This window comes from Ylistrum balloti, unplaced genomic scaffold (assembly GCF_031769215.1).
Source record: "Ylistrum balloti isolate Yb309-2 unplaced genomic scaffold, AGI_CSIRO_Ybal_v1 Utg371144, whole genome shotgun sequence".
Lineage (NCBI taxonomy): Eukaryota > Metazoa > Mollusca > Bivalvia > Pectinida > Pectinidae > Ylistrum > Ylistrum balloti.
In genome coordinates, this window is record NW_026782627.1 from 534,029 (window position 1) to 560,337 (window position 26,309).

At 36.6% G+C, this 26,309-nt stretch overlaps 2 protein-coding genes across 2 annotated transcripts; one reads left to right on the plus strand and one right to left on the minus strand.

Annotated features, from left to right (window-relative positions):
* The first annotated feature begins 401 nt into the window (after positions 1–401).
* On the plus strand, positions 402–4,130 carry LOC132561058 (small nuclear ribonucleoprotein Sm D2). Its single transcript, XM_060225777.1, has 3 exons — positions 402–501; positions 1,347–1,526; positions 2,452–4,130. The coding sequence occupies exons 1-3, from the start codon at positions 497–499 to the stop codon at positions 2,624–2,626; spliced, it is 360 nt and encodes a 119-aa protein (XP_060081760.1). The 5' UTR covers positions 402–496; the 3' UTR covers positions 2,627–4,130.
* An 8,185-nt stretch (positions 4,131–12,315) lies between these two features.
* Positions 12,316–25,888, minus strand: LOC132561082 (uncharacterized). Its single transcript, XM_060225804.1, has 8 exons — positions 25,746–25,888; positions 25,063–25,243; positions 23,282–23,293; positions 21,652–21,672; positions 17,333–17,514; positions 17,057–17,148; positions 16,675–16,869; positions 12,316–12,509 (listed from the first exon to the last, which is right to left on the minus strand). Exons 1-8 carry the CDS (start codon positions 25,886–25,888, stop codon positions 12,460–12,462), a joined length of 876 nt encoding a protein of 291 aa, XP_060081787.1. The 3' UTR covers positions 12,316–12,459.
* Positions 25,889–26,309: the final 421 nt, after the last annotated feature.

Here is a 26,309-nt window from a genome sequence, read left to right on the forward strand (position 1 = left end):
TGCTTATAATAATGATAACGTTGTTAGCAACAATGAAACCAGTAGACAATATTTATTTTTAAGTCATGGGACCTCAGATGAGTCGGCGATGGCAGACTTGCATTTGCACGGTTATGCCAGAGACGTATGTGATATATACGTCTCTGGTTATGCCAATCGGAGACGTCTCTGAGCCAACGGAACTTTAATATGAGGATTGTTGAAAATATAATTTCTTATAATTACGCCTCATCGTTGGAGACCAAACAAATGTATTTTTGAACTCAATACTAATCTATCATAATAGTAAAGAGCTATATAAAATAAGTTTATATCAATAATTCTTGGAGTGCCCAAGCGTAGTTGAAATGTCCGTAAGGGTAATTATTATCTCCACAGGAACCGGACGTTAGGCATTGTGAACATGCGCACTGAACAATAAACGTCAAGCCGACGCGCTGAAACTGCAGCGAAATCTGTCTTTTAAATTCAAATCCGACGAAATCAAAGCATCAATATGTCGTAAGTTCATTTTACTGATATTTCGTTGTGAACAACTTAAACAAAAGTGGATGCATGACATTATTTTCCTTCTAAAGTTCTATGAAGTACATGCTTTTAGACCAAAACAATGTTCGCCGGCGCCGGTATTACAATCATAACAATGATACTTACAGAAATGTCATGTTATTTACAAACGCATTGAGTTTTGCAAAACGATTTTAACTTGCATGCGACATAAGTATGCTGTATTGTTTTATAAATGCACTGTCACAATTATAAACACCAGAGAAATATGGAAACTGATAAACTTCTTGTGTACATTCGTGTTATACTTCAAGAGAGCATTTGCACTGAACTTTTAATTGCACATAGACCGAAAATTTCAGTCATTTAAATAATAATTCAGCATTCACAGTTTTTACGCCGTTGTTCATGTTCATAGTTTCACCGAAAATGCACATTTAGAGACGGAACGTAGGTGTTCTTAACTGGAAGAAAACTCGTCCACCATTTTATGCGTTGAATCAACGTTCCCGCGACGAACACAAACATCTTTTATTTCACAGGAAAACAACTTTCCTTGATTCAGTTATCTTGTAAAACCTTGTTTCCAGTTCTTGCATACGTGTCGCAAATAATGTCCTTTACCTCATCTTTATTGGTCAGTGAATAAGCTTATAATATTAATGTTGGCACAAGTTAGCTGTTATAATTGTAAACAGATTATTTGTTGAGAAAACACTATCATCAGTTGATTAACTTGTGATGAAATTGTGCAGGTCTTAATGTGAATCTTCAATTGGAAATTAAGTGAAGTGTGATTTGGCATTTCAATATTACTAATGAAGTTCTTTCGTTGTTAGGGCATTAATGCAGAAGCCCAAGAGTGAGATGACGCCAGAGGAGCTCCAACAGCGAGAACAGGAGGAATTTAACACCGGACCCTTGTCAGTTTTGACACAGTCTGTTAAGAATAACACACAGGTCCTCATCAACTGTAGAAACAACAAAAAACTTCTTGCCAGAGTGAAGGCATTTGACAGGTGAAATTATTGATATCAGTGTTGACATTTGCAGGTTCCAAATTGACAGGGTTAGCATAAGTGAAAGATGGCCTTTCTGCTTTCACCTCTTCAAATTCTTTTAAAGTTCCTTGTTTGAGGAGCCTCATGTCTTGCCCACGTGACTTGACATTTGCACCAAGAATGGGCAGTATAAATGTGAACACATGCACCTGTGCTGTAGACCATGAGACATAAGGAAACACTTATTAGTGTACAAAATTGGCCAAAAAAATTAATGGGCAATAATACCACCCCCACCCAACAGAAACCATTTAATCTTCCAAAATCACAAAGAAATATCTTGGTCTAAGAAATTGTAAGGTCAAGTGTTCCTTATGTAAAATTTCATTTAGATAGAATTACAATTAGCAGTGTTCAAAGGATTTTAGCAGTGGTATATAAGAAGTAAAGAAAATTTCTAGCTACTTAAAACATTACTTTCAAATATCACTTCTTTTTCCTGTGGGACTCCCTCAGTTTTTTATGAACCTAATATATGTTTGTAACTGGACACATCAAAATTTTGGAAATGGCGTTTTGGATTCAACAGAAAACAAAATACTGCAAAAATACCTAATGTTAACATTTTCAATGCAAGAAACAAAAAACTAAAACTCTTTTGCATATACACAAACAGTTCGATTTCAATTATCATATATGAAACTGGAACCGATTCTACATAACTAGATGATATGGCAATGAAAAACTGCAGTCGGCTCGGAAATCAGAAATGCACATTTTTATTTTCTCTATAAAAGCAGTTGAGGATTTTGAATGTTTTGCTAATGATTTGTTAAAGATAGATTCATGAGCAGATATACTATCCTAAGGTCTTCATTTTGATTTTGTTCAAGGATTCCAGCCCAGAGTTACCACTGTGTAATTGTTGCTCTTTATCTTGTAGGCATTGTAATATGGTGCTGGAAAATGTTAAAGAAATGTGGACTGAGGTACCAAAAACAGGAAAGGGAAAGAAGAAATCAAAACCAGTGAACAAAGACAGATACATTTCAAAAATGTTCCTAAGAGGAGATTCTGTGATATTGGTGCTTAGAAATCCAATGGCAACAGGAAAGTGATATATAATTATTCGCCTAGAAGAAACATTGATCAAGACTTTACATGGAGTATAATGTCAGTTGTAAACACCATAGAACACTTGGCCAACTGACTCACGCTATTGACACGGTTGGCTCAGTTTTTTACTGAAAGTTACGTATTTAAAGATCAAGTTTTACAAGATGGATTGTATCAAGAGTATGGCAATGTGTCACTTTGCTGTTGACTTCCAAATCATGGAGTTGTGTCCCTTACAATTCCCCAAGAAGAATGTCTTGTTTCTTAAATCTATTTTTTTTTTTAGAATGTGTGATATGATTGGTAACCAGAAGAATGTTTGGAAGCAGAGAATGTTCGTTTGTGTGTATAGGGATAAGAAATAGCAATTCATTTAGCAACTACCTAGAAATTTCCAAGATTTTTGATGAATCTGTCATGAAACCGTCATGATAGAGCTGAAACTGGAACCCAAGGCCACATGACAATAAGATGAAAGATCCAAGACCCAAGATCAAGGCAAAGAAAAGATTTGTGTGGCATGAATGGTGAACATGGAGATGGAGCCTAGTCACAAGTAGAATCATTCTATCGGTGTTATGTATGTTCTGTGAGGTGGTAGAGTATTGACGCCATATCACCTTCCACAGGGAAAAGTGACCATTTGTTCAGGTTTCACAAGGTTTCTAGAAGTTCTGACTAATTGTGGTACATATTTACGGAATGTTGGATTAAAACTTGTGTGGCATTTGAGAAATATGGTTACAATGTTGTACATGATAGTAATTGGTTTCAGTAAATTGAGAACAGCACCAAGATCACCAATCTTAAGTTATATGTCAATCCTAACAGTTTGGGATTACATGTATAGAACTGAAGTGATTTCATAAACTGTCTGTGAGATGAAAAAGGTATACCATCCACAACAGCTTAACTTAACTCGTTCAAAAGAATGAGGAGAGGTTCTACAGATCTGGCAATCTTGACCAGGACTAAGAAATCTAAGTAACAATACAGACTGTACAATGGAATCACTTTTAACCAGATAACATCTATCATGTCTTTTAAACATCCTCATCATAATTTCATTGTTTCATGATCATGAATTGTTCAAATTTCAAGTTAAAAAGGAATATCTCTTTAAACTTTTTTTCCTAGAATGCATTGTGTGATAAAAAGCTTGAGAATGGTGTGTGGAAGTGGAGAAAATGTTTGTAGGGATTACAGGAAATAGTTCATTTATTAAATACCAAGAATTCATTTCTATTTCTCTTGTGCATCACTTGTATCATTGTATAGGTCATACTTTTATTTTAAAAGTCTGTGTCATTTGTTTTAATTAAAGGTAAATTGAGTTATTTTTCATAAATAAAAATCATTCATCAATGTCATTCATGTCAAACTAATGATCTATCTGCAGACTGTGTCAGGAGTACAGTTTGTACTACTCTGGAGTACATGTATATGTTGCATATTGTTTAAATGTTTTGATATAAAGAAAATTGTGAATAAATGATTTGTAAACAATGGTTTCTTTTTTTCCTTAGTCGTGTGTATCTCTGTTATAGATATCACAATGCACTGAATGCAGATTCACATTTTAACTTCAAAAATATATAAACTAAGATATACATTTTTTTTGTATTTTTTTATTTTTCAAATTTTGCATGGTACATTAAAATAAGACATGACACACCCATCATTCACACAATTGACTTATTATCATGTATTATGTTTATTAATTTGTTAAATAGAACATGAAAATTGCCATTGTATCGATGAAGCTAGGAAGGGAATAATGATCATTGCACTTGTTGAATAAAACCACAAAATAATGAATTAAATCCACCGGAACTTACATTCATAATTCTAATTATTGAAGCAAGTGGTTATGTATGGTCAATTTTATTCTTAAAACATTTAATAACTACGAACCCATGATAACAAAATCATTACCCTAGTACAGAGTTCTTCACAACCATTGGCGATTTAGATAGTAAAGCCCAAGGTCATTGGTAAAATCAACTTGACGTTGCCAATACATTTAAATGACAATTCTAGATGTGAACAGTGTCTACGGTCACGGCAAAAATAAAGAGAATAAGACTACATTGTCTGTAAATATGGGAAGTCTGTCTCCTCGGAAATACACTCACGTGGTGCTAAATTTGTCGCATTATTCGGATAAGATGCAGAAGATCCAAACATTGAATAGTTACATTCGGTATATCATGGAACATCGTATGACAAGTTTATTGCTACACAACGATACAACAGTCTCGTCTTTTTGTTAAGATGGTAAACTTTCCTTAAAATACTTCTGAGCTAACAAAGCTTAAATGTGCTTCAAATAGGTTCACTAATGCATATATAAACACCATGGCGCCGACTCCATTTTGCATAGGCAACACTGAAGGGTTTATAATTCAGTGTTACAGGATGTCTACACTGGCACCCAAAGCTGAAAAAAATCCAACCTCCAAAATTGAAATCGTCTACCCTCCAAAGTAAAAATGAGCAATCCTTAAAAGTTGAAATCATCTACCCTCCAAGGCTGAAGTCATCAAACCTCTAAAGTTAAAAACCAATGTCATCTACTTTCTAAAGTTTAAACTGTCTACTCCCCATAAGTTAAAATCGTCTACCCTTTAAAGTTAAAAATCATTTGTTCTCCCTTCAAAGCTAAAGAAATATCTACCCTCCACAGTTAAAATCGTCTACCTTCCAAAGCTAAAGAAATATCTACCCTCCAAAGTTAAAATATACTTTCCAAAGCTAACACTTCCTAACCTCCACAGCTGAAATCTTCTTCCAAACGCAGTTTGATTAGTTCCTAGAATCATTATTTTCCTACAGTTATGTTCAACAGCTACAGCTAAATCCGTTACGCCCTTACGAAATCTCGCCATAAGCGGAAGTGTAATTTTACCTGTTTTTGTGAGAGATTTAAATGACACGTTTCAATATATGGGTAAAACATTCATGGAGTAAAAAAACACAAACCCCAGAGTAATATTTTATTGTTTCTATAGCATTCCGTGGTATATCTTCACATGTTGTACTCGTATGTCCTCTCTTCACCCCCATCACGATGGTCGACAGGAAATGGTTTTCGTCACAGGATGTAAGTCAGCTACCTTAGTGACAACGCTTACAACATAACCTCACCACTATAACGGACAGTCGTTCCAAACAGATAGAAGTAGAGCTTAACCGACTGGAACAATAACTAAAACGTTTGTTCATGTTTTACTCTCTACGTGGTAGTTATACAAGACGTCAACGACGAGACTTGAACCAATGAAAATTAATCAAACGAACAAACATTGGACGGTATTTACCATAACATATGTCAAACTGGTGACAAGTAACCCCAAGAAATGAATATAAGAACAATTATCAAAAACAAACGTTGTTGATAAACATTTACCTAACAAGCATTAACATGATTAACTGGTAATTAAACAAAACGAACATTATTTACTAGTACATATATATCAAGTTGACAACCTTTACTGTAGCAAGCACTAAACTGACAAACATTTACCTATAACAGACATTAACCTGATGAACATTTGTTTATATCAACCTGGTGAACATTTAGAAAAAGAAAAGTTGTTGAACCGTTACCATTTGAGTTATTAAACTGATGACTATTAGACTGTCCGTTAAAGCTGAACGCACTCACCTTAAGATAAACATCGATGTTAATCCCAAGACCACACCAGCCAAACTCCGTGCCCTGTTTATGTGACCAGTGACGCAGTAGGCTAGCTCGTGTGGTCTTCGGGTGTCCACACCTACCCCATAGCCCTAAACAGGGATGGCGGGGTCGCTACGGCATGGATCCGAAAACCGGGAACGGATCCCCAAGTGCGAAAACTTGGAGGTTACGAAGTAAGCGTTTGACACTAAGGTGGGTTGATTTGCACCTTGGACAAAACCCACTTCCAGTCCACCATCGTGTAACAGTGACTGAAAGCGGCTGGGCAGTGGTTCCGCCGATTGACAGCCTATCACAGTTTATATATACCTAGAGGACTACGTCACCTTCTATAAATAGTACCGTTTGTCATTAGTCCGATATCGTGCTTAGCTTGCAGGATTTTCGAGAATACCCGATATCATCATAAGAGTATAATGAAAGTGGAAAAGGTATTCCGATTTTGTTTTGCTAACGTAGGTGTTTTATACTCACGTGACGAAGATTGATATGACACAAACGTCCCTGTTTATACGGAGTCACATACACACATACATATGTAAACACAGGGTACACATACATATCTAACCATTGGAAATTAAATCTATGGGAAAGATACCTGTGCTCTCTATTTCTGTTCTTACTCCATACGACAATGACGTCAATTGTTTAACACAATAATTCATTATTTATTGGCTTACAGTTTGTACATGCGTCTACTGTGTGGTTCAGGGTTTACACAGGAACAGTTTGTACTTGTTTTTGGTGGTTCAGGGTTTACACAGGAACAGTTTGTATTTTATTTGGTGGTTCAGGGTTTACACAGGAACAGTTTGTACTAGATGTGGTGGTTCAAGGTTTACACAGGAACAGTTTGCACTTGATATGGTGGTTCAGGGTTTACACAGGAACAGTTTGCACTTGTTTTTGGTCCTTCCTGGCTTACATAGGAACAGCTTGTATTTTATTTTGTGGTTCAGGGTTTACACAGGAACAGTTTGCACTTGATATGGTGGTTCAGGGTTTACACAGGAACAGTTTGCACTTGATATGGTGGTTCAGGGTTTACACAGGAACAGTTTGTACTTGATATGGTGGTTCAGGGTTTACTTCGGAACAGCTTGTACTTGTTTTTGGTGGTTCAGGGTTTATACAGGAACAGTTTGTATTTTATTTGGTGGTTCAGGGTTTACACAGGAACAGTTTGTTCTAGATATGGTGGTTCAGGGTTTACACAGGAACAGTTTGCACTTGATATGGTGGTTCAGGGTTTACACAGGAACAGTTTGCACTTGATATGGTGGTTCAGGGTTTACACAGGAACAGTTTGCACTTGTTTTTGGTCCTTCCTGGCTTACATAGGAACAGCTTGTATTTTATTTTGTGGTTCAGGGTTTACACAGGAACAGTTTGCACTTGATATGGTGGTTCAGGGTTTACACAGGAACAGTTTGCACTTGATATGGTGGTTCAGGGTTTACACAGGAACAGTTTGCACTTGTTTTTGGTCCTTCCTGGCTTACATAGGAACAGCTTGTATTTTATTTTGTGGTTCAGGGTTTACACAGGAACAGTTTGCACTTGATATGGTGGTTCAGGGTTTACACAGGAACAGTTTGTTCTAGATATGGTGGTTCAGGGTTTACACAGGAACAGTTTGTACTAGATATGGTGGTTCAGGGTTTACACAGGAACAGTTTGTATTTTATTTGGTGGTTCAGGGTTTACACAGGAACAGTTTGTATTTGTTCTGAGTAGAGCCAAACAATGAATTAAACTACATTTTGCAGCTGTTTAGTCCTTCTAGAACTCGTCAGTGGTGCTAAGGATCTAAATTTTGAAGCTAAAGGGGCGACTAAGGAAAATCATAATCTAGACGAAGAGATGCAGCAGTCCCATAATTTAATAAGTGAAGAAGGATAGACTTTTCGGATATATTGTAAATTGTTTTGTCTTCCTAATTGTTCATTCGTATTTATTAGTTTCCGTTTATACTGTATCTCGTCTTAGAGTATAGTCTAGTATCGTCTGCTAGTATCGTATCGTGTGGTCAGTTTAGTCTTTGTCTTACGTCACAGTCTTATGTCTTATTTCATTGGCTCGTCGATTTCGCGGTAGTTTTTAGGTTCCGGTCATTGTGTGATTGTGTGACCGGCCGGTAAAGGACGAGCATTGTAAGTTTAATCTTTATTATCCTGTACTCTCCTTCTAGTGGTATTTAATTATTATATTTATAAAGAGTAAGATTCATATTACGTTGATGTCAAATAGTTTCATTGTTATGTATTTATACAAAACTACAGTAAACCAGTGAAGGAATTAAAATAGCATATTATTTGAATCTGTTAAAATCCATTTTTGATATATGTACATTATAATATTACATAATGATACAGTTAATTTAGTCCGGATTTCTAGTTTCTCTGTTTGTAACTTTACAGACTTGTCCTACCAATATGTAAAAATAAGTGACAATATACCTACAAACTCTGTGCCATACACAGGTAATTAATTTTATATGTATTCCATTAGTATGTAGATAATTCATAGTATTCAGGTTTAGTTATAATACTTCATATTGTAAATAATAAACTAGGAACGCATTGTTCATAGAAATATCTTTATGTTCGCTATATCTGTAATGGAATTATGTAACAACAATTAATAAAATTCAATATTACTCAATGCTGTACTAGTGTTGCAAGTATACAGTTAAATGATCTATTTGTCAAAGTGATATATGTATGTTTTGCGTGTGTGATATTTGTTATATGGTTAATGTTATTTGTGTATTGTCATTGCAGAGTTCATCTTGTACGTACAACTGTCTAATGGAATAAACGGACCGAACTTACACCTGAACTTACACAGGCGTCGTGTGATATATATACATGAAGATCTGACCCTGTAACTTAAGTATCGTTATTTTCATAAAACAGACAATTCTAAAACACCGTCAAATACAGGTGTATACTCTGAACAGTGCCACTATTCGAATGTGTGTGAGAGAGACTGTCTTCTGCAACTCCTGTTGTATATATGTGCGAGAGACACTGTCTTCTGTAGCTTCTGTCGTATACGTGTGTGAGAGACACTGTATTCAGTAATCACTGTCGTATACGTGTGTGAGAGAGATTGTCTTCTGCAGCTTCTGTCGTATACGTGTGTTAGAGAGACACTGTATTCAGTAATCACTGTCGTATACGTGTGTGAGAGAGATTGTCTTCTGCAGCTTCTGTCGTATACGTGTGAGAGAGACTGTCTTCTGTAACTCCTGTCGTATACGTGTGTGAGAGAGACTGTCTTCTGTAACACCTGTCGTATACGTATGTGAGAGACACTGTCTTCTGTAACTCCTGTTGTATATATGTGTGAGAGAGATTGTCTTCTGTAGCTTCTGTCGTATACGTGTGTGAGAGAGATTGTCTTCTGTAGCTTCTGTCGTATACGTGTGTTAGAGAGACACTGTATTCAGTAATCACTGTCGTATACGTGTGTGAGAGAGACTGTCTTCTGTAACACCTGTCGTATACGTATGTGAGAGACACTGTCTTCTGTAGCTTCTGTCGTATACGTGTGTGAGAGACACTGTCTTCTGTAGCTTCTGTCGTATACGTGTGTTAGAGAGACACTGTATTCAGTAATCACTGTCGTATACGTGTGTGAGAGAGACTGTCTTCTGTAACACCTGTCGTATACGTATGTGAGAGACACTGTCTTCTGTAACTCTTGTCGTATACGTGTGAGAGACACTGCCTTCTGTAACTCCTGTTGTATACGTGTGAGAGAGATTGTCTTCTGTAGCTTCTGTCGTATACGTGTGTTAGAGAGACACTGTATTCAGTAATCACTGTCGTATACGTGTGTGAGAGAGACTGTCTTCTGTAGCTTCTGTCGTATACGTGTGTTAGAGAGACACTGTCGTATACGTGTGTGAGAGAGATTGTCTTCTGCAGCTTCTGTCGTATACGTGTGTTAGAGATTGTCTTCTGTAGCTTCTGTCGTATACGTGTGAGAGAGACTGTCTTCTGCAGCTTCTGTCGTATACGTGTGTTAGAGAGACACTGTATTCAGTAATCACTGTCGTATACGTGTGTTAGAGATTGTCTTCTGTAGCTTCTGTCGTATACGTGTGAGAGAGACTGTCTTCTGCAGCTTCTGTCGTATACGTGTGTGAGAGAGACTGTCTTCTGTAACACCTGTCGTATACGTATGTGAGAGACACTGTCTTCTGCAACTCCTGTTGTATATATGTGTGAGAGAGATTGTCTTCTGTAGCTTCTGTCGTATACGTGTGTTAGAGAGACACTGTATTCAGTAATCACTGTCGTATACGTGTGAGAGAGACTGTCTTCTGTAGCTTCTGTCGTATACGTGTGTTAGAGAGACACTGTATTCAGTAATCACTGTTGTATACGTGTGAGAGAGACTGTCTTCTGTAGCTTCTGTCGTATACGTGTGTTAGAGAGACACTGTATTCAGTAATCACTGTCGTATACGTGTGTGAGAGAGACTGTCTTCTGTAACACCTGTCGTATATATGTGTGAGAGAGATTGTCTTCTGTAACTCTTGTCGTATACGTGTGTGAGAGACACTGTCTTCTGTAACTCTTGTCGTATACGTGTGAGAGACACTGCCTTCTGTAACTACTGTTGTATACGTGTGTGTGTGAGACACAGCCTTCTCTAACTCCTGTTGTATACGTGTGAGAGACACTGCCTTCTGTAACTACTGTTGTATACGTGTGTATGAGAGACACAACCTTCTCTAACACCTGTTGTATACGTGTGAGAGACACTGCCTTCTGTAAGTCCTGTCGTATACGTGTGAGAGACACTGCCTTCTGTGACTCCTGTTGTGTACCTGTGTGTGAGACACTGCCTGCTGTATCTCCTGTTATATACGTGTGAGAGACACTGTCTTCTGTATCTCCTGTTATATACGTGCGAGAGACACTGCCTTCTGTGACTCCTGTTGTGTACCTGTGTGTGAGAGACACTGCCTTCTGTATCTCCTGTTATATACGTGTGAGAGACACTGTCTTCTGGAACTCCTGTTGTATACGTGTGTGAGAGAGAAACTGTGTATTTATTGTCATTTATGTTGATATGTACTTTTGATACACTTTTATTCAGAGCTCTTATTTAGAAGTTTTGTATCGATATCACAACGTATTTTCTTATCCATTACTCATCATCGCCTCATAAATAAACACTGAAGAAGCATACATGTACTTGTGAAAATATTTTAATTACATTTCAAAAATTTGCGTTAAAATTTCGAACAGACCAATTCAACGTAGATTTTCCTTGACTAAATTTCAACATTCATAAAAGAATTACAATAAAATAAGAAAGTAATACAATGGACATGACAAACAGTTTTCTGTGACTTCCACATGGACGGAATATATAAAGATAAAATTGTTGAGAGTTGTCTACCTCCGACTGAGATCAGATACATTTTCAGATATTTAGAAATGTTTCCAGTCGACATGATTCTGATTACGACATATCTGTCTGATAATTTTTATGTTGAAATACATCAGAAATCGATCAGAGACTTCCAAGTATCTACCAAATCCATATACAGTGTTAACTGCAACAGCTAATTACAGCAGATATACTTAAATGATTCTACTTTCGTTTTGTCACCCACTGTTATCTATCAACACTAGCCGTGACCAGTATATAGATACCGTCAGGAATACTGTCACTGTAAGAGGTCGACTATCCGACTATCTACACACCAACAATAATAGAGATGAGAAGAATATACTCTAACTTTCAGGATTGCATTATAAGATCTACTCAATAGTGATGAACATTCGTCCCTCTCTGATAATAAAGATCCATAGTGACAATAAGTTCATTGCTAAAATATTCAACACGACTATCCTGAAAAAAGTAGTAGATCAGACTCTAAGCAGTAAATAAATAAATAAAAAAAAAAAACCATGTTATTTTATGAAGACTTTGCACATGTGAAGCCTTCTAATGCTGTCACATGTCTCGTTTGTTTTCCGTCACATGGTTGTGTACCTATGTTATCACAGTGTAATAAAGTCCATGTCGAATTATCACAGATGCTTGATAACATCTCAGTATGTTAGCCACTTGTCAACATATCAGTGACTGATGTTTGTCAACATCCTAGTATCCAAGCCCGACTTGTCTGGCCTTCAGGCGAAAACGGGATGCCACTAAAAGAAAACAAAATAACATATTTCAAACTTTCAAACACCGTGAATGCTTCAAACTGTAGCCTCTTAGTTTATTTCATTCAAAGTATTATCAAAACGGCAGTAGGCCCATATTTCAAAGCTGAAGTGTGATTGCAGTAAAGATATTCAGGATGTCGTGGAGAGGCATATCGATCATAATATATGTATATAGTTGTAAATTAATGTTTGACTTCTTAATACACTTTGACAAATATTGAGGTACACAATATTTTCTAATCTTTCAAGATATTGATATTATTCATAGAACAACGTCAAAGTCAGCACAATATCACAAAAACACTCACATCTGTGCATCCAACTCAATCAACACACGTTTTACATGCGAAATCAAGATTATGATATCCATACAATGCATTTCAGGGTACGCCTTCATTTTATAGGACTTTTCCCCCGTCATCTCCAAATAATAACACTTCAAAATTATCTTCTTGTTTCTAAAGATACGATCACAGCTCTTTGTAACGTATACAGCATAATTGGATATACATGTATAATGTATATTATCTATTGTAACATCACGGAATCATTCAGTAACATCCAGTGATATTGTGTATTCAGTAATATCCTTGTGTATTCCGTAATATCCATTAATATTACACACCCACATTCAGCAACACGGCACATGCTATGCTCTTTTTCATGCTATAAGACAAAAATCCTGTGACACAAATTTCAAAATTGAATTATTTTCAAACACATCATAGTAATACATATACTTAATTAGTATAGTCCATAATCAAACGACTTTAAGAGCACATCACACACCAGCAGGCCGTGCGTACACACGTGAGGCGAGGGTTAAGATAAGCGAACAGTAAATTTGTAAAATACCGCTGAAAAAGGGGAATATAGTTGTAAGTATCACACCCATGTTGGGGCGGGGATTAATGCCTCTCCCGGGACACCAAGCCAACGCCCGCTAGCCCCGAAAGACTTCCTCAATCCAACTGAAAGTTAATAGGCATAAACACGATGGTAAATGTGCATTTATATTTACTGTGCAGATTAAAGTGTGATAACACATTACTTTAATTCGATGACCGAAAGACCGCTGAAAATTGCTAATGTTTAGGAAATGATGTATTGTTCGACTCAATGAACAATGAAAATGACACAGAATCAATGACAGTTGCAGGGAAAAGAGAGAGAGAGACACCAATCACCCTTTTATACACAGAGAAATACTAGCGAGTATTAATGGCAGAATGTTTAAAAGACAAATTTGAGATAAATCTCTGTACAAAGCAAACGGAAATAATAAACAACATACTTAAACACAATCTAGATTACCGTTAACATGTAATGATAACACAAGAAATACACGCCTACATCAACACTGTAATAATCAACAGGACACGGAATTATTACACGACACAGTCGGGTAAACCCTACTCCATAAAACTGACGAAGTTACCGATATTTGTTTGGCGTTGACTAAACTGTCCCACAATGTTTCATCATGATCTTGACCTAGATCCCCTGTAATACACGCAAACATATATTTCATGACCTAGATATAATGCTACAATATATGTCAAGAAACATCAATAGCGACGTAAGGATTCGTCAATATTACATTTCCCTTAACGTATAGAAACATCAGTATTGTGACCTTGCCTCCATTTGTGTAAATGAACATCAATGTTGTGACCTTGACTCCTGTAACGTAAAAAACATAAAAGTCTGACCCAGGTTCATTTGACGAAAAGAAAAATATTGTGACCTTTTAGTTATTTAACGTAAAAACATCGATATTGTGATCTTGACTCCTTTGACACAGAGAAACATCAAAATTATGACCTTGACTACTTTAACGTAAAGCATCAATACTGTGACCTTGACTCCATTGGCGTAAAGCAATATCAATACTGAAGCCCAAATCTACTGGAGTCTGTAAAGTTATTAAAAACAAACACAAGTACTCTAGTCTCATATATCAACTCCCGTCACTACCACGCGCTCCTCAGTAGTAACTTAACTCGTATTTCAAATGATAAACACATGACACAGACTATCCTATAAGTTTTAACTATCTATGTACTTTACTTAAACTTATGTATGTTAGATTTGAAAATTGATACTCAAAATATTAAATGGGTTTTATGTGCGTAAATGGTTTGATATAAGTAGTATCAATACCTAGGTTCTAGGCGAGGCTGAAAACAGATAAACAATCACAGATGAACAGAAAAACAACGATGTACTTAGTCTTAGAGACATAAAGTATACCTTGGTAAGGCTGAAAACAAGTAAACATTGATTGGACAATACACGATACCTGGGGTTTAGGTCTGGCTGTAAACAGATAGTCAGTCACAGAGGAAGAAACAATACCTGGAGTTAAGGTCTGGCTGTAAACAGATAGTCAGTCACAGAGGAAGAAACAATACCTGGGGTTAAGGTCTGGCTGTAAACAGATAGTCAGTCACAGAGGAAGAAACAATACCTGGGGTTAAGGCTATAAAGAGATGAACAGTCATTGGAGGACAATCAAAAGCTTGAATGGAGGCGAGAAAAAGTCAAATAGAAGCAGAAGAACCATAATACCGATATTTGAAAGCGTTATACATAAGAATGTTCCTCCAATAGGTAAGATAGAGGTTCAGCGTATTGTGTTTGGAGAATAATACATGGATGATAAATAGGTTCTTGTGAGTAAAATAAAGCTATATTAAATAATAAAGTATTGATAAAAGGTTTGTTTTCAAATTACCTTTACTTTTCATCACGCCTTTACTATTCCAGGTAAATAGTTTACTGTCAATGATAATCATATATGTATATACAGTATGAGGGGATGAATATGTACAGGCTGAATCTCAACTCTGAACGCAGAGATGATTACCAGTCTCCAATATGTGTTCTCCTGATCAAAGTTATCCAGGCATGTAGATTTGGCGTAATTCTATAGTACGTCAAATATCACTTACTGAATTACTTCAAACAAGGACTATTATCTACAGACTGAATTACATCAAAAAGGGACTAATCTGCACTGACTGAATTACATCAAATAAGGGACTAATCTGCACTGACTGAATTACATCAAAAAGGGACTAATCTGCACTGACTGAATTACATCAAATAAGGGACTAATCTGCACTGACTGAATTACATCAAATAAGGGACTAATCTACACTGACTGAATTACATCAAATAAGGGACTAATCTACACTGACTGAATTACATCAAATAAGGAACTAACCCCTGCACTGATTAAATTGCATCAAACACAGAATAACGTCTATTGACTGAATTACATCAAACAGAGATTAACGTCCACTGACTGAATTACATCAAACAGAGAATAACGTCCACTGACTGAATTACACGACACAGAGAATAACGTCTACTGACTGAATTACATCAGAGAATAACGTCCACTGACTGAATTACATCAAGCAGAGTATAACGTCTACTGACTGAATTACATCAAACAGAGAATATCGTCTATTGACCAGAGTATAACGTCTATTGACTGAATTACACGACACAGAGATTAACGTCCACTGACTGAATTACACGACACAGAGAATAACGTCTACTGACTGAATTACATCAGAGTATAACGTCTACTGACTGAATTACATCAGAGAATAACGTCTATTGACTGAATTACATCAAACAGAGAATAACGTCCACTGACTGAATTACACGACACAGAGAATAACGTCTACTGACTGAATTACACGACACAGAGACTAACATCTGTCTATACTTACTGAGTAATCGTTATTTGGAAATCAAACACATTGATTAAATTACAGTTATGGGAGGACTAAAGTTACTGACAGCAAATATTTTCTGACTGACATAATAATGCAGAATTACAGCTCAACATGAAAAATATTGTAGAAGGTATCCAGAAAACACTTTATACATTTTTTCTTTTAGACAATATTCCAGAGAGAAGATTATGTTTTCGTCCACCTTTTAGATGTTTAGATGAATCTACAGTACTTTATCGTAAAAGAAACACATAGAGTATACAAACGATTTTGAATGTGGTGTAATATGAAAATTGAGAAAAAAATGTTTGTCACTCGATGGAGAAATTGTGAAAATATGATAGCAAATGTGCACTAGAAAATGTCCAGTGGTTTTTGAAGCGAGATAAACTTACGGTCAATCGGTTTCTGTTCTTGATACCAGTATTTGAATCCATTCTTGGCTTTTTGATTGTAAGCGGTGTCCTTGGAATACTTGCGACCGGGCGATGGGGCACGTCCTAACGGCCTGGGCTGACCATACTTCGGCATCCTAGAGGGATTTACTCTCATCGGATCTGTTAACACATTGTCAACCTGCTTGACGGTCCCTTAACAGAGGTAACAACTAGTTAATATGGGAAAGATGTATAATCAACCTGTACACAACACTGTGGGTTGTTTTTCTTATCAATACATAAAATTTATTTTTCTTTTAACAATTGAAACAATTGTGTTGCCTGTAAATGTAATTATACATTTTACAATGCCCATTTCATTGCACATTCATTAACTTACCTTCAATAAAAGCTAAATTACTTCCTGTGTTAGCCACACACGATTCTATATGTCTCCAGCGGCCTCCCGCTCTACCCATTCTGTTAAGATTTCTGTCAATTATAAAATATCACATGTAATCAATATTTAATGGACTCGAAAAATCTGCATTAGACAGGGCTAGAACAGCGGTTCATCAAGAATAACAGTCAGAAAGTAAGTCAGAACCACTCGGTGTATATTTTGACTGAAACATGTGATAGATTTTGATTGTTTCTGGTTACAAGCAATACTCACACGTTTGTTGACGGAACACGGGAATTCCATAATCTGTTGTAATACTGCTTGGTAAAAGGATCCATGTCTTCTGCGCCAAAACCGGCAAACGTTGCCCCCCTCTCTATTGGAGGAGGACGAGGACACGGTCCTGGGGTATACGAGGCGTAGGCTTTGTGTCGCATGTCCTGATTTGGGTCCGTCTAGAGAGAAAAGTTAACAAGTTTGATTTAGCTTTCCTTGTTTTTGAAGGTGTTTCAAACAAGTTATGTCATGTATCTCAGACTTGCATTTACCTTAGATATGTATTTATATATCTGATACTGATTGCTTTGCTTGGTGGAAACACTTTGGTTATCTCCATCTAAATATCATCTAAAATATTACTGAAAGTGTCATAAGTAAGCATGGCAACATGTTTAGTTAAACTGGAAAGCATGGCACCATTGAATGAATGATACACAGAACAATACACAAGTATGTAACCATCATTCAACAGAAACTAGCTCAGGTATTTAAACACAAAAGCACTGAAAGTCATTGACAAGGAAAATAAAAATCACAAAACATTACAGCAATGAAAGAATAAGACTGACTTTCAAACTACCGTTTAATGAGGATGTTTCTCTACATGTGGGGACAGTTGTGTAATAGTGGGGACGTGTAAACCAGAGATCTCTACACTTGGGGACAGTTGTGTAATAGTGGGGACGTGTAAACCAGAGATCTCCACACGTGGGGACAGTTGTGTAATAGTAAGCACGTGTAAACCAGAGATCTCTACACGTGGGGACAGTTGTGTAATAGTGGGGACGTGTAAACCAGAGATCTCTACACGTGGGGACAGTTGTGTAATAGTAAGGATGTGTAAACCAGAGATCTCTACACGTGGGGACAGTTGTGTAATAGTGGGGACGTGTAAACCAGAGATCTCTACACGTGGGGACAGTTGTGTAATAGTGGGGACGTGTAAACCAGAGATCTCTACACGTGGGGACAGTTGTGTAATAGTGGGGATGTGTAAACCAGAGATCTCTACACGTGGAGACAGCTGTGTAATAGTAAGCACGTGTAAACCAGAGATCTCTACACGTGGGGACAGTTGTGTAATAGTGGGGACGTGTAAACCAGAGATCTCTACACGTGGAGACAGCTGTGTAATAGTAAGCACGTGTAAACCAGAGATCTCTACACGTGGGGACAGTTGTGTAATAGTAAGGATGTGTAAACCAGAGATCTCTACACTGTGGACAGTTGTGTAATAGTAAGGATGTGTAAACCAGAGATCTCTACACGTGGGGACAGTTGTGTAATAGTGGGGACGTGTAAACCAGAGATCTCTACACGTGGGGACAGTTGTGTAATAGTGGGGACGTGTAAACCAGAGATCTCTATACGTGGAGACAGTTGTGTAATAGTGGGGACGTGTAAACCAGAGATCTCTACACTTGGGGACAGTTGTGTAATAGTAAGGATGTGTAAACAAGGCATCTCTACACGTGGAAAAGAATGGCTGAGGTATGATGTTTTTTCGGTCTTTGTCTATTTGATCTATTTTTCACTTAAAAAATATTACTTGAAAATGCAAAACATGTATATTAAACAAACACTACAATCAGACAAAACAATGAGACGAATCTGGTATTTTACACACAAATTTTGTCATACCCGGCCATCTAGCACATGAAATGATACAGGTAATACACCATAAAACATGAACAATATTTTGCATCACATGATAAAAGTATGTAAATCACAATTAAGCGACTTCTGTACAATTATTGAAATCAATTAACATTTTAATCTTAAAATTTTGCCACGGGTTAATTTTCACTATGCACTATATGGTCAATTTTGATCAACGGTATATTGTGGGTGATACCCTGTAAACGGTATATTGTGGGTGATACCCTGTAAACTGTGTATTGTGAATGATACCCTGTTAACGGTATATTGTGGGTGATACCCTGTAAACGGTATATTGTGAATGATACCCTGTAAACGGTATATTGTGTATGATACCCTGTAAACGGTATATTGTGGATGATACCCTGTAAACGGTAAATTGTGTGTGATACCCTGTAAACTGTGTATTGTGAATGATACCCTATTAACGGTATATTGTGGGTGATACCCTGTAAACGGTATATTGTGAACGATACCCTGTAAACGGTATATTGTGGGTGATACCCTGTAAACGGTATATTGTGAATGATACCCTGTAAACGGTATATTGTGAACGATACCCTGTAAACGGTATATTGTGGGTGATACCCTGTAAATTGTGTATTGTGAATGATACCCTGTAAACGGTATATTGTGGGTGATACCCTGTAAACGGTATATTGTGTATGATACCCTGTAAACGGTATATTATGAATGATACCCTGTAAACTGTGTGTTGTGTATGATACCCTGTAAACGGTATATTGCGAATGATACCCTGTAAACGGTATATTGTGGGTGATACCCTGTAAACGGTATATTGTGAATGATACCCTGTAAACGGTATATTGTGGGTGATACCCTGTAAACGGTATATTGTGTATGATACCCTGTAAACGGTATATTGTGTATGATACCCTGTAAACGGTATATTGTGAACGATACCCTGTTAACGGTATATTGTGGGTGATACCCTGTAAACGGGATATTGTGTATGATACCCTGTAAACGGTATATTGTGGATGATACCCTGTAAACGGTATATTGTGTGTGATACCCTGTAAACGGTATATTGTGGGTGATACCCTGTAAACGGTATATTGTGTATGATACCCTGTAAACGGTATATTGTGGGTGATACCCTGTAAACGGTATATTGTGTATGATACCCTGTAAACGGTATATTGTGGGTGATACCCTGTAAACGGTATATTGTGGGTGATACCCTGTAAACGGTATATTGTGAACGATACCCTATAAACGGTATAATGTAGAATATGCACATGATTCTGCCTAACGTGTGACCTAGACCGAAATACCTGTTATTAATTTTTCACTTCAATTAGCATGAACCATTAATTATTTGTGGTTTGTCTATCGATCTGGTCATGGTTAGATTTCACCATAAATGTGGACTATATAAACACATATGCAGATTTTAAAATAATCAATTGTTTTCGAGTAGTTCACTAGGATACGATAATTATGTAGATATGGTGTTGGAATCTAACATAATATTGATTTAACACTCCTCGTTATCAAGGTTTAGATAAAAGTGTTATACAATGCCTAGCACCGAGGCTAAATCGTGATAAGGTGTGTCATAACACCAAACAAAAAAATGTAACTTGCAAATACATGTTATTTACCATTTCACAAATCTAGCAAAAATAAACTCATTAGCTATTTCCAAAACTAATTAGATCTAACCATTTACCAGACATGTTGGTTTACTCCGTCGGCCTCCCATCAGTAGACCATAACGTGCCTGTGTACCAACGTGTCACACAAGTATTATGCAATTACTGTATCGTGTTATTAAATATCGTGATGAAGACATCATAATCGTGATGAAGACATCATAATCGTGATTAAGACATTAATATCGTGATTAAAACATCAATATATATATCAAAACACCAGTATCACAGTTAAAATATTATCGTATATTACAAACTACACATTATTATCTTGATTAAGACATAAGGATAGTGATTAAGACATCATAAACGTGATTAAGACATCAGTGTTGTGATTAACATCAGTATCGTGATTAAGACATCAGTAATGTAATTAAGATATCAGTATCGTGATTAAGCAGTTTAATAAATCTAACTAATGCTATTATAAGGGATTATAATTCTAATTTATACAATGATATTGCAGTGTGGAGGTAAGTGAACATCTTTACCATACTTATAACATTATTTTGTAAAACTTGAAATACCGTTAGTGCACTAGAATCTCCTGCACAAGGCTTATATGGACTTACACAGGGGAGGGGCGGGAACGCAAATTTATTACTAGCATAAGATACATTAAAGTTAATATTTGTAATATAAAGAGTGCATGATCAAGATAAAAACTTGTCTTGCAGCGTAAAATAGCATTTGCAGTTGTAATTGGAAATAAAACAATATGCATTGTTCAAAGACGACCAAGTGTTTCACAAAGTACGATATTCAGAGAAATTAATATGATATCGCTGTAAGGAAATAAGACACTAATTCACAACATCCATAAGACGACAAAATGACACGGTCCATTGATGTAAGTAACTAACTTGCCATGCCAGTAAAAAAGCAAGAACAAATGTTTTGTGTTATATCCAATAATAATGTTAAAGCCATCTGTGAGATAACTAACACTAAAGCGCTCTGTTAGTGTATAATTACCTGTTTCAAATAATCCAAATACTGGTGTTCCGAGTATAGAAAACAAAGTTTTATTAGTAAATACATCTATCACTGTTGTTTAAACAACGTACGCAAAATTGTCATCACCTCTAATACACATTCTTATAACACGTAATACCCATACTCGTCACTAGTAATACAAATACATGTGTCATATATATATAATGCGTAATACACATCATCATCATCATCATCATCATCAGAAATACACAGATTTGTAATACGTAATGCACATCATCATCGCCGGAAATACACAGATTTGCAATACGTAATGCACATCATCATCACTAGAAATACGTATTTGTATGACATTTAATCATCATGTGCTACAATGTGACATTTTAAACTTTGTTCAGAAGACGTCTGGCTCGATCAATGGATTAAGATAGCAGAAGTAACACTACTCTAAAGATACGGATTTTAAAAAAAAGTTTCTTAAAGGAAACAAAAATAGCGTGAATAGAAAGAAATAAGTGAAGCTGAAAGTCAATATGAATCAAAAAGATGGAAGCACCTAAATACAACTAGATTCCTCGTTAGAACCAGAAACGGAACTAGGCACTCCAGAGAAGTGTTTTCCACACCACCAAAACAGGCAGTTGTATTGATTCATTCATGGTACTAGACGTCTGAACCATTTCACCATTTCCACCCTTATCGTGCGCTTCTTGTCCGGCTCATTGATCGAGATGTACCGATCTCTACTAGATTCTTTAACTATGCCAGAATCAGATCTATAAATTACAATATCGCTTTATTTCTGTAATGTCTGCCAATGTTTGATATGTTTCATCAACATTTCATCAGAGATGTGAATATTTCCACCCGTTATAAGGTCGTGTGACATATAACCCGTTACATTAATTACAACAGATCCTTCTGTCTATCGAATGTCCCAGATTCACATCCAGCGGACAGTTTTCCACGACGATCAAGTATTCACTCCTAGAGGATAGTTACTTCCCAAACTTTGGGTACTAGATGTCGCATTGGATTTTGTATTTTAGTATATAGTTCTGATATCACGATTTCTGAGACAAGATGTCTACAAACGACAGCTAAACTTACACAATTCGAGAGATGAAGGCTGATGAAGACTACGGCAACAAACCTATCTCACCAATTCCATAGATGTGAAATGAAAAATGGTTTTCCTAATTTTGTTCAATTCATACCGTAAAACTTTTATAACCTACTACTTAACTCTAACTAATCTTTGAACCTGGTTCCCATTTGAGAACACGACATATAATGAATTGACCAAGATTTACGTGGTGGGGTGTCGTGGAGGAAACTTATAGTATCGACATTGAGTGCGAGTTATTATTTGTTTACATAAAGGTATGTCTTGTCTTCTGTCATGCTAGGAATAAAGCAGTCGCACAATTCTAAAAAGATTAGAGAGCTTGTGATACGAAATATTAATCGTTTACTGAAAAAAAAACCTGTTTTTCCTCTGATTTCCTACCAAGCTTGCGTCAGAAGCTGACTCACAAGTGAATAAGATATGCCCCAATCACCAAGGCCCTTACGGAATTACTACAGCCAGATAGTTAGATAAACGGAAGCATTCTTTATATGTTAGGTAGTAAATACAGTAAAACAATACCTTTCTGTAGGCCTTTAATGAAATCCGACAACAGAAACAGAGACGAAAATAGGAATAATTGAATCATCATAATAGAAATCTCAATGCATTGTTTTCTACAGCGATATTACAACGTAGTAGGTAAAACCTGTGTACGTGGATGTAATATATACTACTTGGGATACTTTGTTATTAATATTTAAGCAGTTTTCTTTCTGATATATAATAACTCCGTGTGTCATACTAGTAACATTATATATCAATACACACTCAGTAAAAAGTACATAACATTGATTCCTCAGGTACACTCCCTCTTGGCTGCCATGGAGACGCTATGGAGACACCTCTATCTTCATTATTTATAGATCTAATTAGTATCAATTGTATTCCCAAAACGCCCGATATATTTTTTTAATCTACAGTTCCACGTTTCATTTTGATTCAATATACACACACACATGGGTACACGATTACACGTAACATGGTTTTTATGTATACGTCACAAGGTTTTTTGTATACGTCACGGGATTTTTATGTATACGTCACGGGATTTTTATGTACAGGTCACAGGGTTTTATATATCGTCACAGGGGTTTATGTATACGTCATGGGTTTTTATGTATACGTCACAAGGTTTTTGTATACGTCACGGGATTTTTATGTACAGGTTACAGGGTTTTATATATCGTCACATGGGTTTATGTATACGTCACGTGTTTTTATGTATACGTCACAGGGTGTTTATGCATACGTCACAGGGTTTTATGCATCCGTCACTAGGTTTTCTTATTTATATCATACGGTTGTTGTAGTTATGTCGTTTGACTAAGATATATGCGCCAAATGGAAGTGAAAGACTTCAAATTGACATATCATTTCAATATTTATTGGCACGTTTTAGTTATGAAATAACTTAAGGAAAACAACAAACAAAGTTAACACATAAGATAATTAGTAACTATAATTTACCACCATAAACCAAGTCTAGACCAAATCTCCTCAGCCACGACTAAATGACATGGGTATCGATACTCACGGTAGCGTGTTTCACTATAACATACCTTTTCATGTGCAGTAATTGTCAACATTTTTATTACATCTTGCAGTAATATTTATGATCATGTCACATAGGAAATGCGGTTGGTCATTAACTTTGTTTGGTTAAGAATTAAGGATGACCCAGTTATTTATGATGACAATATTAGATCGTCATAAATTAAGCCGTTATGACCCTTGTGTTCTCAAGACCCGGCAAGGGCTCATCTTTGGTTTATGATGTTTAATATATTTGCAGAATAAAAACCTTAAACTATAAGCTTGGCCTTTTTGGCGAATGATTGTCCGCACAGACCTATTTTCTAGGGCATGGGCTACGCCAACTTTCCTATCCACTTATACTTATAACATGCGTTGTGAACATATCTTTTATGATGACTTTCTGCGAGACATGAATAGGTTTCAAATGTATAATATTGTTTTGAACTGTCAGGCTGCAAAACTGTCCGGGTCAAAAGTTGATTGAACAGCGAGAGCTTTTATGCCTAACTGTTCCATTCTTCCAACAGGAGCACAACACGATAGACCAGCACTTCTACCCTAAATAATTCAAGATAAGGGAGATTTTCTCCATTTGCTATTCTGAGCGACTCTAAAATAGATTTTTTAATGTTCTGGTTTTCTTTATCTGCATATATTTTGGAAATTCTGATTGGTGTTACGTAAATTAGAGTGAGGAGTCTTACTTTATTTCAAAGTGCATTTAATTGTTTTGTTAATTTCAAAAAGAGACAAATGCTTCTTACCTGTGTTCCGAAGTCCTGCCGAGATGCTGACCTCGACAGTGGTCGGTACATCTGTGAGTTGGCTCGCCTTAGAGGTGACTCTCGACCTCTGTTGGGCGTCCTTGCCCCATATCGGTCCATACCTGGCGTCATAGCGCCATCCCTTGCCAAGTATTCCGCCTCGTACCCATCAGACGGATATCTGTATCAAAAATGAAAATTGACAGATGATAACAATTAGATGTCAGTGATAAACAACAGGGCATTATGGTAACACTAATGTCGCCAGTTTTATACCCGAAAATCAGCTTTGTCCATACCTAGGTCTTATTTTGGTCAACACATGTCGAAGATTGAAGCTTATTGACCTCTGTTCAGGAGGCATATCAACTAATATTATAGGTTTTTTGTAGTTCTACTTCTTTCCGTAAAGCATGGAAGAACATCTTACATATTTATTTAGATTTTTTACAGTATATATGTAGATTTCCGATTATTTACCTCTATTCATTAAGCATATTTCATATATGATGTCACGCGAGTTCACTTTCTGTTAATCGGTAGAAAATTAATGCTGTATACTGATGCATCTCGATTACACTTAGTATCTGTACAATGATATTATGGTATTATGATAACGATTCTCCACACCCCAGGCCCGTAAATGGTGGAGCGACAAGCCGATGATATTCATTAGAACCTACCTTGGACTAGGAACAAAGTACATGATAGGATTACTAGTATTCCTGGGGTGGTGCTGATTGTAAGACATCCTAGAAATATTGACGGTAACGTGACACGGTTGTCCGGTGTGGTGTAATGCACTATCTTTACCAGAATGCTGCATGTTAGGTACTGTCTGACTTAGGGCGCCACGCTCTGCTGACAGGCACGCCTAACGCGATAGGCTACATTCGAGTATTGCTGTATGTATGAGTTACTACCTCAACCCGAACCCTCCCCTTCTACCCAACGGGTCCGTTACTAAACAATAAACTTACCGAAAACAAAGGTGTTCTCGCTAATCATCGCGCGCCTGTTTATTTATTTATAAGGGGTCTCTGTTACATAGCGGGTGAGTCGGGAGATGGATGTTACCTTAATCGATACTATTACGTATAGCAGCCCTGTCAAAGGGCCTGACACCATATACATTTGGTTCCTCACTATGTCAATAGGATAAGTATTGTTATAATTTGGTGTTTCATTGTTGCTAGGGTGTTGTAACATTAAATAATCGTAAACCCTTTCCCGTAATATTTTGTCTA

Coding starts and splice junctions, on each gene's coding strand:
- LOC132561058 (XM_060225777.1), top strand. Junction 1,527..2,451: donor AGAGTGAAGGCATTTGACAG/GTGAAATTATTG, acceptor TTTATCTTGTAG/GCATTGTAATATGGTGCTGG.
- LOC132561082 (XM_060225804.1), bottom strand. CDS start 25,888: ATGCAGCATTCTGGTAAAGATAGTGCATTACACCACACCGGACAACCG. Junction 17,515..21,651: donor ATTTGGATTATTTGAAACAG/GTAATTATACAC, acceptor TTTTCTCTCTAG/ACGGACCCAAATCAGGACAT. Junction 12,510..16,674: donor AGAACAGAAACCGATTGACC/GTAAGTTTATCT, acceptor GTTTTCTTTTAG/TGGCATCCCGTTTTCGCCTG.